General features: G+C 33.3%; 1 protein-coding gene across 1 annotated transcript in view; it reads right to left on the bottom strand.

Annotated features, from left to right (window-relative positions):
* Positions 1 to 2835: 2835 nt before the first annotated feature.
* The window catches only part of LOC144447744 (NAD(P)H-hydrate epimerase-like), a 103103-nt gene continuing 86907 nt past the window's right edge, over positions 2836 to 19031 (bottom strand). Inside the window, exons 2-4 of the mRNA XM_078137824.1 lie at positions 5268 to 5484; positions 4195 to 4453; positions 2836 to 3452 (exon numbers count right to left, since the gene is read on the bottom strand). Of these exons, the coding sequence (XP_077993950.1) occupies positions 3250 to 3452; positions 4195 to 4453; positions 5268 to 5484 (679 nt within the window). The 3' untranslated portion in view covers positions 2836 to 3249. The remainder of the gene's footprint in view (positions 3453 to 4194; positions 4454 to 5267; positions 5485 to 19031) is intronic.

Genomic DNA, 19031 nt, shown 5'->3' with positions numbered 1-19031 from the left:
CACTTAATGGAGATTTGTCATGAATAGATGTTATATGTACACTAACACTGTCTTTGGAAGAACATCTTGAAGTTCAAGATCAAATTCACTAGTCTAAGTCACTCTAAGACCATTATAAATTTAGTGAAATCACTTACTTTCTGGAATTATGTAAGGTAAAAAGATATTTATTTCACACATTTCAATATAGACTTGATGATAAATGGCGCCATCTAGTGGTAGGGTAATTCATGGTACTGATTAGGTGTCACCAGGGGAGGCTTGAGGCACCTTAAGTTGTTCAAAATTCCTCTTGATCACCATGTGACTCACATCAAAAGTGTCCCAAGATTGTTGTGTATTCCTGTTTTTAAGGAGGGGGTGAAAGGGGAGGTGGAGAGGGAATGGGGTTTAAAAAAGCTACTATTTAATTTATCTTGGAAGTAATGAGACCTGGGGCCTTGCGATGATTTGATAGGTTTGTTGCAATGCCCTATAAATATTGTAGGACAACAGCATGTAATATCCTGGTTACAAAATTAATGATACAAACACAAAGCACAGCATTTTAAACAAATTTCAAGGAAATTCTACTCATATATAGCCTAGAGACAAGTCATGTGGGGAGTTGGTGGCAACTGCCCCTTCCCACTATGCCTAGCATAAGGCCAATGGTTTTTAACTTTAAAGGAGTATCAGTCAGAGCCGGCATAAATTCTTATTGGGTTTTTAATTTACTCACTGTGAGATGACATAAATAATGTCACGGTGAGTGGTGCAGTATGATGTCAATATATTCAATGATAATATGCATATATTTTAGCCTCATGCCAAGAGTAGTGGGGAAAGGGATAGCTATAGCAAAATAACAGACATGACTTGACTCTAGACTAACTCATAAGGCATTAGTGAACAGGTGTGAATATCTATGGACATCGATAGCTTAAATTTAATACCACAGTAGAATGTCAATTTTTTTCAATACTATTGTGCGACTTGTAGTACTTAGAAAGCATGATGACACTACTACTAAGTTAGCTACCCATTAGCTATATGTTGTTCCTAACCTACAGATTGATAGGTTACTGAAGACTCATGAAACTGAAGGTTAAATTTTCATCTTACAACTTCCTATCCCACAGTTTTACTAGGAAGTTTACAAAAGGTGTGAATAAAAGTTCCCCAAAACCCAAATCATGAATTTGAAGTGCAAACCTGTAACTATGAAGCTGTTGTCAAACAGCGCCCCTTGTGGTTAAGCTGTGCAATCTTTTGTCTTTCTGATGTAATCATAATACATGTAATATCAATGCAGTAGGTAATCAGTAATATTTAACATTCATTTAACATAAACCAATGTACTGATAGCGAATACGGGGTGTGGGGTATGGGTGGGGATGGGGTGACTTGGATTGAGTGCCTCAATATCTTTCCTGATAATGTATTAACCTGAAATCGTGACATCGACACAAACCATATAATCTAAGCAAGTACAGAAATACCGTAAAGTTGAGACCATAATAAATTCATCAACAATTTACATACACTCTGTTTGATATCCATGATTAAAAATAAAACAGGTTGAGTATATAACTGGTATCTTTAAGATAAGTCAAAACTTTTCACCAAATTGCCACTTCAAAATATTAACTATATCATACATGTCTCAAAAATAAATTAAAGTAAAATATTATTTTTCTCAGTACTTCAATAACCCATATGGTATGGTGATTAACCCCCAAAAAAATTATGGCATAAAAATGCAACTTAGTTGTCCTAAGAAAGTAAAATTGCTAATTCTACCAGTATAAAGGAGAAATTAGTTTGGACAAGGTAAAACAGACACGAACTAAAATCATTATTCTGACATTTTGACATTGATAAACCTTCAATGGATTTTGATAATTACACTAACAGTATGGTGACATCATTGATAGCTAACATGTACTCAGAGTCAGACCTGCAAACATTTTGGGTTTACCAAACATGAATGAATGAATGTATGTATGTATGTATGTATGCATGCATGCATGCATGCATGCATGTATGCATGTATGTATGTATGTATGTATGTATGTATGGATGGATGGATGGATGGATGGATGGATGTATGTATGTATGTATGTATGTATGTATGTATGTATGTATGTATGTATGCATGTATGTATGTATGTATGTATGTATGAATGAATGATACTGGAAGACCCAGTATTTTATATTTGTAGACTTTCAGTGTACATTTTATTTTTCTTGACTTCCAGTCACTGAGTGTTTACACTATCTTGACTATAGGGTGATTACAACCAATTAAAAGACACTGGTGCATTTGCTTGAATGACTGTGAGTTACTAAAGGAAAGATTTCATGCAATAGAAGATGACATTAGGTAAAAATAACAATATACTGATACAAAAACAACAGTGAGTGCCTCTGATGTAGTTTTAGGTGACATTTTTATCAGTTTGTTTATTTGAAGTTATAATGTAACACTAACAGTCATGCTTGATTGCTTTAACATGTAGCATTCTATCAGTAAACAAAGTCATGGAATCTGGTCCTGTGATATTTAAGCTTTGATAAGTTATCAACACTATAATGACATAAATGATTGAATGTCTTTGCTTGGAACTTTCCTCATTTGTGCTCACCATGAGTATGCAAATGCAGCAGTGTATTTTTCTCTGGCTGGGCTCAAAATTGATTGTTTTCTTTGGTAGTCTGACTGGGCTACCAATTTCAGAAATTGGTAGTCCAAGGATGGTGACCAATAGTCCTAAATTCCTGAAAACAGAGTTCCTCTTTTGGAAATATGTGTTAATATCAAAATATTTTCAAGTCCATAAATCTTTCATCTTTTAAATCATTGCATAATCAGTGGTAGCCTGAGTAGGCTATCAGCTGCAAATTATGGTAGCCCCATGACAATGACAAGAATTGATAGTCTGTGGACACACTGGCTACTGTTAATTTCGAGCCCTGGTCTGGGTCACCACTAGCCTCATTTATGTAATCCATTACATGCCACATAAAATCATTTTGGTTTGTGTCTGTTTTAGTTTGTTAAAACTCTTGACAATGTCATTCTACATTTTCAAAACAAAATATTCCACAAGTGATGAGTTACCATAAAAATTACGAGTGAATGTGTATCTTCAAAACTAAGTCTTTCTCTGTGTATACAAATAATGTAGCTACAATCGGCACACATCAGCGAATAATATACAGCCATTTCAGTACAAAGAAGTACTACATCCTGGCATTTGTACATAGTCACTTCAGCTCCATACAAGCCTCAGTTCCTGGGAAGTCTGGCAAATTGAGTTCATACTTCTTGGCAAGATCTGGAGGGACAAATCGTCCACCAAGATAGTGATACTTTCCTTTGAAATGTTGTGCACACTTCTTTGGAGCTGTGAGGGATACAAGCAGTTCTGGGTTGAGACCATCAGGGTTACCTTTCTCCACATCCCATCCTGTAAATAAATAATTCACTTTTAGTATATACTTTGCGTCTTTTAAATAAGCAGAAATTTCATCAAATTTTGCAAGACATTTGTATTTTATTCCTAACTACTATAATGATATGGATACAGTGTTAGGTGTAGGGAAAGACGCTCATTCAAAAAACGACAAAATGAAAAACAAGGTGATCACTCCCAGAACAATAAAATCGAAAATAAAAGACATACCCCAGGCACAAGCCAAAATATGGAATATACACTCTGATCATTTGATATCACGACAACGTGTGTCTAAGTCATTGGTTCTGATGTGTTCGAAATATGAGTCAAAACGTTCAAAATTGCCATTACTTTCCCATTATTTTTTACATTATTGCTGAGAGTATAATTATATTATTCCCCAATATTTTTCTTCATTCAGCAGCTTGTGACCTAAGGGGTCCTTGTCAATACTCGTCTAGCGACATGTAGTGACAAGGACCCCTTAGGTCACTCATATTTTCCTTTGCTGAATGAAGAAAAATATTGGGAAATACTATCTAAATATTTTAAGGTAATAGATGTAAATATGGGAATTGAACCGTATTCCCTTATCAGATTTTAATAAGATTGCTTGAAGTATTCAAATATTTGGGTTAACTTGCATCTCATTTACATATATTATTTTTATAATTTGCATCCAATTTACACATTATTCAGCAAATTTGCATCTCAATTACATACAGTATTCAAATAATCTCATTTACATACATACCTGATGGGATATCTATGCTGCATAGTGGTACTGAGATTTCTTTTAGGGTTTTAAGGACGTCACCAAATGGAGGTCTGACATCACCCTTAAAACTGAACCCAAATAAGGCATCCACAACAAAATTATATGACTCATTAATAAGCTGAGCATTGGGCAGATATGACAGAAATGGTATATCCATTGTGGCACATTGATGAGATAAGTTCTTATACAAGCTTTTTTCCGGACGCTTGGGATAAAATATTGATGGCTGATAACCCTGCGAGAGAAACAAGTAAAGTTATAAATGGTAATTGTGAGGGATTCAGTCCACACATTTCTGATAATATTTCTTACCTATTTTGAGGTGCATTGTGGGAAATGTAGTATCATACCCAACCTGTCCTATTGCTTGTAAGCATAATGTGGTTACCCAGCCCTTACAGGAAGACCAGTTTCTGATCATTCCATATTAGGTATTACAGCAACTACAAATCATCCCATAATCCTTTGCATCTGAGCATGCTCAGTGTGGAATGTAAATCCACCTTTTCTACACACAGTATTTTCTTACAACCCATTTCATGTTAGTGTTCAGTGGCTTTGTCTGATACAACCATGCAAAAACCAATAAACAACTGCACATGGTAAACTTTAAGACAGCAACATTGAATGACTAGTTTCTTGCAACATTGTGTCTAAATGAAATAAACTAACATGGCACCATGCAGACACCAAATACAGACATCAAAACATTGGCACCTACATGTCTGGGTCTTGTTGCAGTAATTTAAATAGTTTGTTTCATTTAAAACAAAATGTAGCAAGAAACTGCAATCTTGTTACCTTAAAGTGTAGAATGTGCAGTTTAGGTTTGTTATTGGTTTCTGCATGGTTGTATCAAAACAGAGCTAGTTAACACTAATATGAAATAGGCTGTAGTACTTTAGCTAAATCATGTTATTTGCTATACATGTACATGTGTAATATCAAAGTCTTTAAAATTATTATTTAAATATTTAAGCTGGCATAGGAAAGGGCTGATCTCACATCTTAAAGCCTACCCTTTTGAAAATCATACTGATTATACTCACAAACATTTTGAGATGTCTGGCACAGACTAATCCATCCCCTCCATTATTGCCAGGTCCTACACATATCAGCACCGTACCGCCATACTTGGTAGTATTAACAGGATAGGATTTAGCTATGGCCACAGCACAACTCAATCCAGCTAGTTCCATCAACTGATCTACACTAAATTGATATTCATTAAACAACTCAACATCTATCTTCTGGGCTTCCTCTTGACTGCAAGTAAAACAAACAAACAAATACATTTTAGAAAAAAAAATGTCATGACTGGAGAATGAAGTCACAGACTACTAATCCCAAAAATCAAAGCAAAGCAAATTTTCTTTTTCAAGATCCAGTGGGTGTAAATTTTTGCTGTTACTTGTTGAATTTTAATTTACTGAATTCTTTCTGGAAACAGATAAATCATTCTGATTAGCTGAATTAACTCTTTATTAGTCATTGATGGTACTCTGTACATAACTTGATGTCTGTGTGTAAACAATCATGAACTGGGTACATATGACTATGGGATTACTTGTTTCTCAGCAAATTAAATATGTGGGATGTTGATGGGGTTTGTCATTAGGCAATCATACTTGATGGTACTGTGTACACTGTCTTGATGTCAATATGTAAACAGCCAAGAAAGAGGTAAAGAGATGGTTTGTTTGTCAACAAAGTGTCAATATATGGGATGTTGATTGGGATTTATCACTAGGCTATGATAGTTAGTCCTCAGCCTCTTCAGGTCAAGTTCTTGTAAAGTTAATTGCTGTGTCAGGATTAGGGACAGAAACACACATACATACAAAATATTGTATATTTACCTACTGAGGTTGTGTATAGCTCTAGAATACAACTGTATGCTATCCCCCCTACAGTTTGTAAGAATGGTTCATTCCTCTACATAATTTCAACTGGTGTGCATGACGATCACATGGCCTATTTCTACAAGGCACAGATTATGACGGGAGTGTACTTTAATTGACCCAGCCACTATCTGACAATCTGTGCTCACTGCTCAAATCAATGTTGGCTGCCTTCAAATGCTATTCACTGTTGTTATTTTATGTATGCAAGACATCGCTCTACTGTCTTCCACTCTTTTTGACCTTGAGTCATTTCTTTTCTATTTCCTTAACATCTAAATCAGTTCTTCCATAAATGCATTCTTCCTTGATTCTACTTTAATTCAAATATTGGGATCTATTGTTAATGTATATTCATGATCTGTTGTATCCTAAAATCAGTGATAAATCAACAAAGTGATGGAAGAGTAAAAATTTCCACATTTTTTCAGTTTGACTCTGATGACAACAGAACATTCTAAATCAAAAGGATTTAACATTTCAGATTATAAACATCTCCATCACCTTGTATCCATAGCCACCCTTGTTAGATATACTTCTTTATTTACAGTCTCAGATTTCAACTGATTAATTTTGATAACATTTTCACTTATGAAATATAATATGTATTTCTGATATTTCTGAACAATTATTTACCAGTTTCAAAATTTACATTATAATATGCAAAAATACTTCTCAGCTGTACCGTAGCAAGAATTTGATGTCATTTACCCATGTTCTACATGTATGTGCATTACTAAGCACCGAAAGCAATATAATGCTTGCAAATATTTGAGTCAAGACTCAGAGAGGCCTATGAAATAACACCATAGTAACCATACTTTTTATGAATATCTTTTTGACACTTATTAGATTACTTCTAGAAATAGTTTATTTATTTTCAACAGCCCAAAATTGATGAAAATATCAAAAAGATAAGCTTAAATTTATATTTCAAAATGGCTCCAAGCGACAAAAATGACAATATCAAATTTATAATTGCTGCAAACTTGTTCACATGCATTCAAATGAAATCAAATTAAATAGGTTACCTGCTAGTGAATGAATTCTGGTTACAATCATGTACATGTATCAACTATGCTACCTTCTAACACCAGGTGAAATATTTTTATATAAAAATTTAAATGTATTCTTTATTTATTTAATAATTACATTTCACTGACCTTATATACACATTAATACTGTTATTGCAATGTCACTGCTACCCAAATATTCCACTGTTATTTCAGTGTCACTGCTAACAAAATATTCCACTTATTTCAGTGTCACTGCTACCCAAATATTCCACTGTTATTTCAGTGTCACTGCTACCCAAATATTCCAGTTATTTCAGTGTCACTGCTAACAAAATATTCCAGTTATTTCAGTGTCACCATGACCCAAATAGTGTTGTATTAATTTCACTGTCACCAAAATATTAGTTATTTTACTTGTTAGTGTCACTGACTAGCTAAATATTCCACTATTATATCAGTGTCACTGCTAGCCAAATATTGCAGTTCTTTTAGTGTCATTGCTAGCTAAATATTCCAGTGTCACTGCTAGCTAAATATTCCACTGTTATGTTATTTCAGTGTCACTGCTAGCTAAATATTCCACTGTTAATTCAGTGTCACTGCCAGCTAAATATTCCACTGTTATTTTAGTGTCACTGCCAGCCAAATACTCCACTGTTAGTTTAGTGTCATTGCTAGCAAAATATTCAACTAGTTTACACACTAAAGATATGTACACACCATTGTAAGTCAAGTGTATATTTGACTACTGAATAAGAGTTTGATTTATGATCAATTATGGAATGTCATGACATTTAATTAGATGTACACATGGTAATACTTAGTGTAGTGAAAAAAAAATATCGACCAGATTTCTCCTCAGGCAATTTCCTTGTGCGATGATGTGATTCCATTATTAAAAACAAAAGCAGGTCTCCAATTTAACATATGCTTGTGAACCATTTCAGGTCCAATTTTCTATTGATTTCCATTTGTCTAGCAGACTACTACCTTATAAATTTGGTAGTCTAGATACAATGTTCATAGTATTCTACATTATACATGTACATTTGTATGTGCTCGTAAAGGGATAATTTTCAATCCTGCACTGTGGGTCAATGTCTCAACATTTCCAACGTGTATCAAACCATTAACATGAATAGAGTCCCCAAAATGCAACTAATTAAAAAAATACAGTGACAGATTTCTTTCCAACATTAGGGAAAAAAATTCAATACGCCATAATTCTGAAATTCTGGGTCAGTGTCTCGACATTTCCAACATGTATCAAACCAACATTTTCATGAATACACTGACAGTCCCTAAAATGCAACTAATTTAAAAAATACAGCGATTTCTTTCCAACATTAGGAGATAAAAATTCTGTAATAATACTCTCTAAAACAGCAGTTTCATAGGTGCTCTCTATGAGCTCTGTGATCATGATACACGGTCAATTGAAATCCGATGTATTGTACATGTCACGATTTCTTTTTGGCTGTTATGTTTACTGTTGTTTCTTCTTTTGCAAGCACTCGTTACCTACATCTGACACAATACCATAGATTTTCCTGAGCTACACGAGAGCGCTGAGTGAATTCACTGAACCAAAGAAAACGCGTAATACACCAAAACATACAGGTACAGTACTTCAGAGCACTCTGTTTGAAAAGGGCATCAACACAGAGCACAGACAACATTATGTTAGCGTTATCGCTTGGTCATTCTCTTTCTTTAAATTTCAAATGTTGAGAGTTATAGTGTAAGCCGGATTCTGGTTGGCTACTCGTGAGTATGAGATTTGGTTCGGGAAAACATGGTATTGTGTCAGATGTATGAAGCACTTGCAAAAGAACAAATGACAGTATTACTGTCATAAACATAACAGCCAAAAAGAAATCATGACTGTACAGTACATCGGATTTCAATCAGATTGGATACTCAGTGAAAGTTATCTACCATAATCACTATCATCTTAATCTGGTCCCTATTTACAAAATATATATGCAGTGTAACTGGCCTTGGAAAGGTGAAACTTTTTAAAAATGATTTCATACATGTTTCACATTTAACTACTGCAAAGTAATGGGATATGGTACATAGATGTTAAATATTACACGTTTCCATCATTCAAAATATCATGATTCTTAAATGCTCACATCAGATAAGAACTAATGTTTAGGTATGAAAAACAGTTGTCTGGCAGAGATATAGAAAAAAGTTGGTCAAAAACAAAAGAATGATCCCATGTAACCCTGAAGATAAAACTGAACACTCATGCAAAAAACCTGGGATTGCAACATTGTCCCCTAACATCAACATGCATAATATCAAACTGTATTTAATGAAAGCTTTAGCATATACAGAATCATGAAAAGAACAGCTGTTTTAGAATTACAATGTATGATGATTCCATCATTTGATTGACATGCTAAGAGTGATGAGTTAATCCAGTACTGTTAGATGGTGTACATTTGTACACCAGAATATTAATGCCGTCTTATTTTTTCTATTAATTTCAAAATGTTATTTTAATACATGTAGCTATTTATTTCAGAGTATGAAACACTAAATGCATACTAAAACATATTCAGGGGAACATACATGTATTAATAATTACATTAGTCAACACAGTTATTGAAAACTGAAAAGTGTCTTTTTGTTGTTGTCAGTATACCCCAAAATATGCACAAAAGTCAATTTGAATTTCTTCTGATGAGAAGTTCACCAGCTGCAACAGCTGGTTTTAGTAGTGTTGTTGGGATAACATTTAGTGAATGCAGAATAGAATGAAATATCCACCATTAGCCAACTTCAGACCATTCGCCAAATCTTTATCCCAGGACAGTACATGTATGTACATAATTATGTACATCATGATTGTACATTAAAGATTTTTGTACATGCACATATATTACATGTACTGAATTCACTTTGTGAAAGGGAATGTTATATTCCCTCATTACTAGATGTAGTTGGCATTACTTCCAAACTGATAGCAAGACAATGATGTGTACGTACATATAACATACGTACATATGTATGCAGCATGACATTCTTTTTCACACAACTAAAACTGAGTGTATGTATATGTGTATGGAATGCAATTGAAGTTTGTTTCTTCTAAAAAGTACCTCGGGAACATTATGTCTTCGACAGGGGATGACGAATTAGAAATGCAGAGGCAGCTCAAGTCTTTTTATGCAAGGGCAAATTTTATTTTTCGTAAATTTAGTCATTGCTCCGAGAAGGTGAAATGATTTGAACGATTTCCCAACTAGACACCTAAGGTAATGGACCCACCAAGTATCATGGCAATTGGTTCTGCAGTGGTTTTTGACTTTTAAGTCACACACACACACACACACACACACACACACACACACACACACACACACACACACCAGGCAATCCCTATAGCACTACTGAACCTCAGTTCAGTTGTGCTAAAAACAAGTTCACAAAGACATCTAAGTAACACATGGATTGGGTAATTTGTGATGAAATTGTGGGGGAACATGCAAGGAATACACATGTATGTGAGGGTCTCACATGTAATCAAGAGTAACAGAAACTTCGAGTCACTTCCTTGCGAGTTTTTGAATTTCAGTATAATTGTACAATAATTGTATAACTGTACACTGAACTTTAAGTAAAACTTGATAAAATTGCGTGACTGTATGTATTACCAATAATTCTACAATATTTATCGAATTGTGTCCTGCATCGAAAAAGATTAAATAAACACAGGTTGACCACCAGTGTTAAACGTGATATCATTCCACAATGCAGAGATAACAGCTGACCCATCTTTAAATCATTGAAAGAAGATAAGCCAGGTAAGCACTACATCGGATTATTTGGTAAAATATGACGGCATAATTGTCACGCAATGATGGATAGCACATTTATCCTTTGTATGACAAAGTACAAGTGTTTTGTACTTCAACCAATTGCGATGCTCTTGCATATCAGTTTTTCAACAGTTATCACTTCAGGCAGAGATGTTTCACCCAGTAGAGGACCAAATAATGATCTTGCATATCAATATACAAGATATTTTTCAACATCTGAGTTTCAAGGAGAGATATTTGGCCCAGCAGTTGACCAAATGGTGATCTTGCATATATCAATATTATCGGGTTTTTTCAACAGTTTTTAGTTTCATGCAAATATGTTTCTCTCAGCAGTGGGCCAAATGATGATCTTCCATCTCAGTAGTGTATATAATTATAATATCAAAATTGTCCCAGCAGGTAACAACATGATGGGCTAGTGTGCACTAATATTACCTGTTGTTACCAGTTTTAGTTTCAGACAAAGACATTTTTTTCCAGCAGTAGGCCTTATCCATATTACAATATACAAAATATTTGACAAAACTGTACAATACTGAAACATTTTCATTTTTTCCACGCCACATGATACAAATAGTTATACAAGTTTTAGACCTTTTTCAGTCGTGGCTTCAATTTTATAGAACGAGCTTCCTTTTAACATTTACTCAGCTAGGACAACTGAATCTTTTAAACGTAATCTTAAAATTCATCATTTTAAGAAATACTATATGTGTGAGATTGTGCAACTTTTACTATCATTTTAGAATCATAAACTTTGTAATTTTTATTGTTTTAGTCACATTTGCTCATTGTTCATCATATTAGCCATGTAAATTGTTGCAATTGTTATAATTGTCATTTTTTCCATGTACATGTACATGTATGTACATTATTAGATTTGTGCACTTTTTTTAAAGAAATGTTATTTATCATTATTACTAACATTCTGTCCACGGGTGTTCAAAATCAAACCCATACATGTTGGATAAATTGTACATTTTTATGTATCGGTACAGTACCTTATAGGTGGATGAATATTGTCTATTGATAATGACCAGTATGAAGCAGCCCTCTAAGTGGAACACCACTGATTCACTGCAATATCTTGATGCACACCAGTTTAGTGTTCTCCTTTCCCTTAGTACATGATGACTCACAAGATAACCCTGGACAGTTTTAATCATTTTGACCCACAACAAGAAATAGTGTCTTCAGTAGTGCTAAGGTACACTGATAATAACTCATTACTATACAATGTACTACATCTGCATACAGCAACAATACTGATGTCCTCAGATTGTGCAGTGGATGCAACGTACATGTACATTTTTTGTACACTGAACTGCAGTAAACAGCGTTTTTCTTAAAATAGCAAACAAAGTTTGCAGCAAAGTCTGAGTTCACAAGGTGTTTCACAGAGGTTCCCCACACCAACTATAGTGCAAAATACTAGGAAATTGTATTAGACTTCACCCACTGTTATCTGGGTTCCCACACCTTGGCAAAAACAATGTATTTCTTTTGTATAATATATATATTATTAAGTAGATATTCTGCAACTGGACCATTTTTCGAAACTGAACATTTGATGAAGATTCAGTTCAAATGAGTATCAGTTATCCAGGTTCCCAAACTCACAGCAAAAACAAAGTAAAAGAAAACTGAACATAAAATATGAGAGGTTTATATAGTTCAGTTTATTTAACCAACATGATTACATCTGCCTTGAAGTTGAAGCATGACTAAATACTCTTAATGATAGCCCTAACTTCTAAGTAATTGATACTTGACTATAATGATTCAACAGTGAGCTATTAGCCCTTTTAAATGAACATATGTTACATGTGTTAGATAGCAACTCCTCAAATGATAGATACTTGAAGCATGAAGTGTTCTATCAATTAGATTGATCTATTTGAAGTGAATTGTAATCTAATTATTGCTTAGAACATCCAGATTATTGAATCAGATTTAATTGTTTTATCTTAATTTCCAGGCAAATCATTAGACAAACAATAATCTGGGTATTTAATGTGTCGCATGTGCAGTGTTGCATGGGCTGTATTGATTTAGGATGAAATAAAGACATGGTGGTGGTGGGGGGGGGGGGGGGTGTTAAAGAATTTGATAAAAAAATCATTACAGTCATGACACAATTGAAAAGTTTATTATCCTAGTCTTTTCCTGGTTACAATTCGACTACAGGTTGGCTGTACTGATAGGGTAAAATAAAGAAAGGGATTTAATACAAATCAGTCAAAGATAAAACGCACATTATTATGGATTGCCCTTTTTATGCACAAAATAAATACATAACTGCTACAATTTTACCATATATAAAGTATGGTTTTCATGCTGTATTTCACGATGAACTGATAATATTCATTCAAGATTGGCAAATTGATATGATAACACAGATGCATATAAAGTACAATCATAACTAAATGTCACATATAATGCATGTACATACATGTACACATAACAGTTATATCCACCTCTACACTGTAGGTTTTTTCCTGAAAAGAAATGTTCTGAAAATATAATCCCAATATCATATCATGAAGTGATTGGCCTCTGGACATCAAGGACACTAGACATAAAGCATCCAATATGATTGGTTGCTGGTCGCAGTATTCAACATGATTGGCTATTGCACATTAAACATCCAATGTAATTGGCTGTCAGAGAATTCCACATTGCTGTCACTATTAAACACTAACTAAATACTCCTGTATGCTAGCGAGTATAGCATTCAGTAACAAAAATAGTGTGTGGCATGGTTTGTTTTCTTTGCATAATATGTATATTATTAAGTAGATATTCTGCAACTGGACCATTTTTAGAAACTGAACACTTAGATATATATAATTAATATCGTATATCCTGTAAACTATTGAATTATCTGTGGGTACATAATTTTGTGGTATACACACTGTACTTACCTGCAACATTGTTAACAATTAATCAAGTTGATTATTGGGTCTCCTAAATGCATGTTAATCATACTAGTTGTGGATACAGTCAATCTCTAAATAACATACACAATGTCTAGAACTATTTTCTTAAGTCAACAATTTTTAGTGAATTATTGTTGCTTGTCTGATTGAAATGCTAATGCTCCAGTTACAGCATGCATGTACACATGCTTTTGCAATGATAATAAAAGGATGGCAGTTGCAAATTTGGTATATAAAACTGACATCAAATTAAAGATAAATAAAAATTTGGTAGAATCTTTTTATATATGTAGACACGAATTAATATTTTCCATCAGCATATTATCTAATGTTGAGGAGCTGTATCAAATAAAAAATTTAAAAAATGTATAATCAAGGGGAAATTTTTCCCTTGAAAATTCTTTACATTTTTCATTTAATAACACTTCACAGCAATAAATTTCCAGTCACAATAAATATTACATTTTTTATTCCCTATTGAAGGACTAGTAACCCTCTTAAAATAGACTCTGCTTTCACCTTCCCAACACACATTATATTTCTGTAGTTAACCGCCTTATGCCAGAAGGTCATGACTTTACTACACAACTAAATTGACACACCAATCCCTCGTAGAAATCCCAACGCAAATTATAAGCTCATTACCATGGAAACAACATCCCCATGCTCTATAAATCCAGTTAGCAGAGTACAATCCATGCAGTGAATTAGAATATACATTCCATACCATTATTAACTCCCTTAAAATTGATGAAACAGAGGGTGGTAGTGTTTGTGAATTCTTTGCTGATTCGTGTTTCAACAGGCAATACATACATGTACATTTGTATATGTTGAATTCACCAGCAACTGATATGATAATGTCTGAATGTAAATAAAATGCCTAAATGTCACATATATATATATATATATATATATATATATATATATATATATATATATATATATATATATATATATATATATATATATATATATATATATATACGTATGTGTGTATACACACGCGCGCACACACACATGGTTACATAGTTACATAATTTTGGGTGATTCCAGTTGTGAACATTTAAAAATGAAACATCTGTTAATGTAATTAATACAAAACTGTCTTACATAATGCATCATTACATGTGTAGATGTATATCATAAATTTTATTAGTAATTTCTTTTTATGTGTATAAAATGCTCATATAAATGTCTATAAAAGATAGTTATTTTGCTATTTTCATGTTTAATAAATAAATACACCTTTATCACCTCCTAATATCTTCAACTTCAAAGAAATTATAACACACTTGCATCAAGAATAAGACGTTTACAACTTACAGATTAAACAAAAGTAAAAGGTAAATTCAAATTTTAAAGCAAATATTCCGTGAGTGAAATCAATTCATAACCACCCTTTGATAGCTTACATGTCTACAGGGTGACAAAAGACCTTGAGACATTGTCCCATATGTTTACACTAATACCATGTGACGGCTGTACGTGTGATACATACCAATGTATAAACTATTTTATAATTTAGCTATTAGTTCACCCTGTCCAACTTATTACATATTAATTTGTTGTCAATTTTCAGCTATATCAGTTCCTCCCAACTACATTGTCTTACTACACAGTAATGTTATTGCAGTTTTGTTTTGATATCTACTTCCTCTTGCCTAAACCTTTATGTACGGGTACTTACTACAAGGGTGTGCTGCAAAGGATGGGCTCCTTTGTATCCTAACATATCATAATTACAAATTTCATATACTCATTTCACTTGACAATTTCACCTGTAATTTAAAAAAGAACACGTCTAATTTAAGTTTAGTAATTACTGCAGTAGTTAATGACAAAACAGAATTGAGTTTTATTACCATAGTTGTAAAATTTCAGATGTAATTATGATTCTTTCAGCTATAAAAGACTACTACCTTTTCAAAATTAAGATATTGATTTCCAATTACTCCTCCGCTTCTGAAGAAAATGTGAAGTCTCCTAATAATTGATGTTGTGATCATGACCCTGTTGTGACCCCTAGCTCACAGATTAATTGTCTCATTTATAATATCTAATATCTTTTATCAGATGAAGACATTGATGACAGCTGATATATCGTAATCTACTTTTCCAATTAATCCATGAATGATTTAAGAGTAGAACTAGACATCAAATGTCAACTCAACACACGCCCGGAATTAATTTCGAAACATGTCTTTTCACACTGAAGGGAACACACTGTAACTGTGTATATCATGAGAAATGGACACACAGACGTTTTCTGATATTTTGTAACAATAAATCAAAATTTCATTTACTATTAATCTGTATAAGCTTATTGCTGTAAAGCTACAGGGCTCATATGCTTAAAGTTACCTAATATATTTCCAATTTTCAAGACATACACCAGGGTTTTTCCTGGTCAGCTAATATCATTTTGCACTTCCTGCTTTGTAGAACTCGCATATACTACTTATACATATTCACATCCACTATACAACTGTACATCGGGCAATGGGAATTCACCAATTCAAAGCTCATCATTGTATCCTTTTCATGTTCCAGGTGTTTTCCCAGGGTATCATATTATTTTTACGGGACTTTTCAGAAGTGGTATGAAATTTAGGAACTTTCTTTGAGTCCAATGATGACATTAACCCTTTAGAAGTGGTATATATGCTGTTTTATGACCTTACAAGTCATCTACAAGACAACACAAGACATGCAAGTTAAAACTTTCAGATAATAATTTTCAGAACACAAGCGATACATGTAGTTTATACACAACATATGGGAAAGTTCAGTGATACAACATTGCTTGCTATTAAACATAATTAAAAATCTCTCTAAATCTCAGTATTAAAATGTGGTAACATCACAATGCTGTTTCTTCCATTTATCAACAGAAATTGCCTTTTAATAATAACACTGCATTTACTTCCTAGGTTAGTGGAAAGAAGGGGTTCACAAATTAGTTTCATAATACATAACATGTGGTTCAGTGATTATATGTCGTCATGTCCAGATACATGCAGTGATGTACATACTGTCAAATATACAATGTAGTGTAATTTACATAAATTAGCAACCCTCTGCATATCTCGTTTGCTATTAATGTTATTCATGCAGTTAATTTAAGAACACTGTCACTCTGCACTAGTCATCAATGTTCAGGTATCAAAAAACAGTGATGCATAATATTAATAAGGGTATTTACTACATCGTGCTAAACAAAGTATACAGGTATCAAAATTGCAAAGAAAAGGGCTCTATAGCATAAAGGTCAAGAACCCCTGTCTGAATAGCTAGCCAGTGTCAGTCTGATGTTGGCATTTGGTGGCTGGAAGCATAAATCATTACTAAATAACACATACAGGTGACATGCTAGTGCCAGCCTGATGCTAGAGTGATCCTTAAAAGCCCACTCAGAAACTCTTGATCTGAACTCACAGATGCCAATAATATGCCAATAATTAAAGATAAATATTATTTCCATACATCATTGAATGATGAAAATGAACAATTTATCTTTATCAATCCCCTAATCTATTAATTATACAATGTTCTTATGGTAGATATCAATAATTTGCCATACAGTCACTGACACATTTCAGCATAATTCCCATCATGCAAAATGTATGCTAAAAAGTGAACATTGGTTATTTTCATCAATCGGTCTAACTAATACCTGTATACCAGTATAAAAATATAATAAAACTGTATACATGTATTTCCTGTTCTGAATCTCAATAAGCTACACAATACTTGTACAATATTTTTTGTAAATCTCTGTAAAATGCATCAAAATTCTCATTTTAACATACCAGAGTGGATATAGGCAGAGTTATAGTTTGACCATGAATTTGTAATGCATGGGGCAATAATTTTGAGTTTTATAATGTTTCCCTTTCTCAGTTATTTGGGTTCTTCAGTACTTGCAATAAGTCTTTATAGAGGAAAGAGTCCCTCAAAAACGTTTACTTGTGTGTGGAGAATGTATGAAATAAATGCACTGTGTTGTCCCTTGTTCAATTGAATGTGCCCCATGATCAAAGAAATTTAAATAAGCAGCTACAGGTAGGTTTTATTTTTGGGGTCATCTGACACAAGTGACTTATACAGGTTATATTTTTGGGGTCATTTGACACAAGTGACTTATACAGGTTTTATTTTTGGGTCATTTGACATAAGTGACTTATACATGTACATGTACAGGTTTTATTTTTGGGTCATTTGACATAAGTGACTTATACATGTACATGTACAGGTTATATTTTTGGGTCATTTGACACAAGTGACTTATACATATACAGGTTATATTTTTGGGTCATTTGACACAAGTGACTTATACATATACAGGTTATATTTTTGGGTCATTTGACATTTGACTTATTTATGTACAGGTTATATTTTTGGGTCATTTGACACAAGTGACTTATACAAGTTATATTTTTGAGTCATTTGACACAAGTTACTTATACAAGTTATATTTTTGCTCATGGATAAAACTGGCCTCTAATTTAACATTAACACGTCTATTATGGTAAATGTATTATTGGTTGTCTGAAACTTATAAAATAATACTCAAGGTACAGCTCTTATAGCTTTAAAAGTCCCAAATATTACTGAAACTTTTCACTATTAAGTGTAAGCAATTGACAAAAATGTACAATTTTATGAAAAATGAGCATTTCTTTCAGTAATTCCAAAATGAAACTGTTTATATACATTGTATACAATGTATGATCGATCATGAGGATTGGTTTCCATGTTTGGCTCCACATTGCTAAGCCAAAGATGATTTGTAACATAACTGTTTCCTAAAGGCCCAGTTACACAATGCAACTCATGAAGCAATTCGACGCATGCGATGAGGCTAGCAACTGCAACGGAGCATGTACATGAAGCAACTAGTTGCATGGTGAGTCGCAAGAGCTAACTGTTGCAAATGCATAGATACAAGTCATAGAGGTCAGTAGAATTTGGAAGAAAAATGCTATAAAATTGCTAATATAACCAGTAAATTGACTGAAAACTTGTAGAGGTATCGATAGTAAAGCTATTTTCAATTCGAAGTTTGTTTATGGCAATGTTGATCTGTCTAACGTTGCTACTTGCATTAAAGTTAGAAAT

This window comes from Glandiceps talaboti, chromosome 16 (assembly GCF_964340395.1).
Source record: "Glandiceps talaboti chromosome 16, keGlaTala1.1, whole genome shotgun sequence".
NCBI lineage: Eukaryota > Metazoa > Hemichordata > Enteropneusta > Spengelidae > Glandiceps > Glandiceps talaboti.
This window is presented reverse-complemented; position numbering and strand designations above follow the sequence as displayed.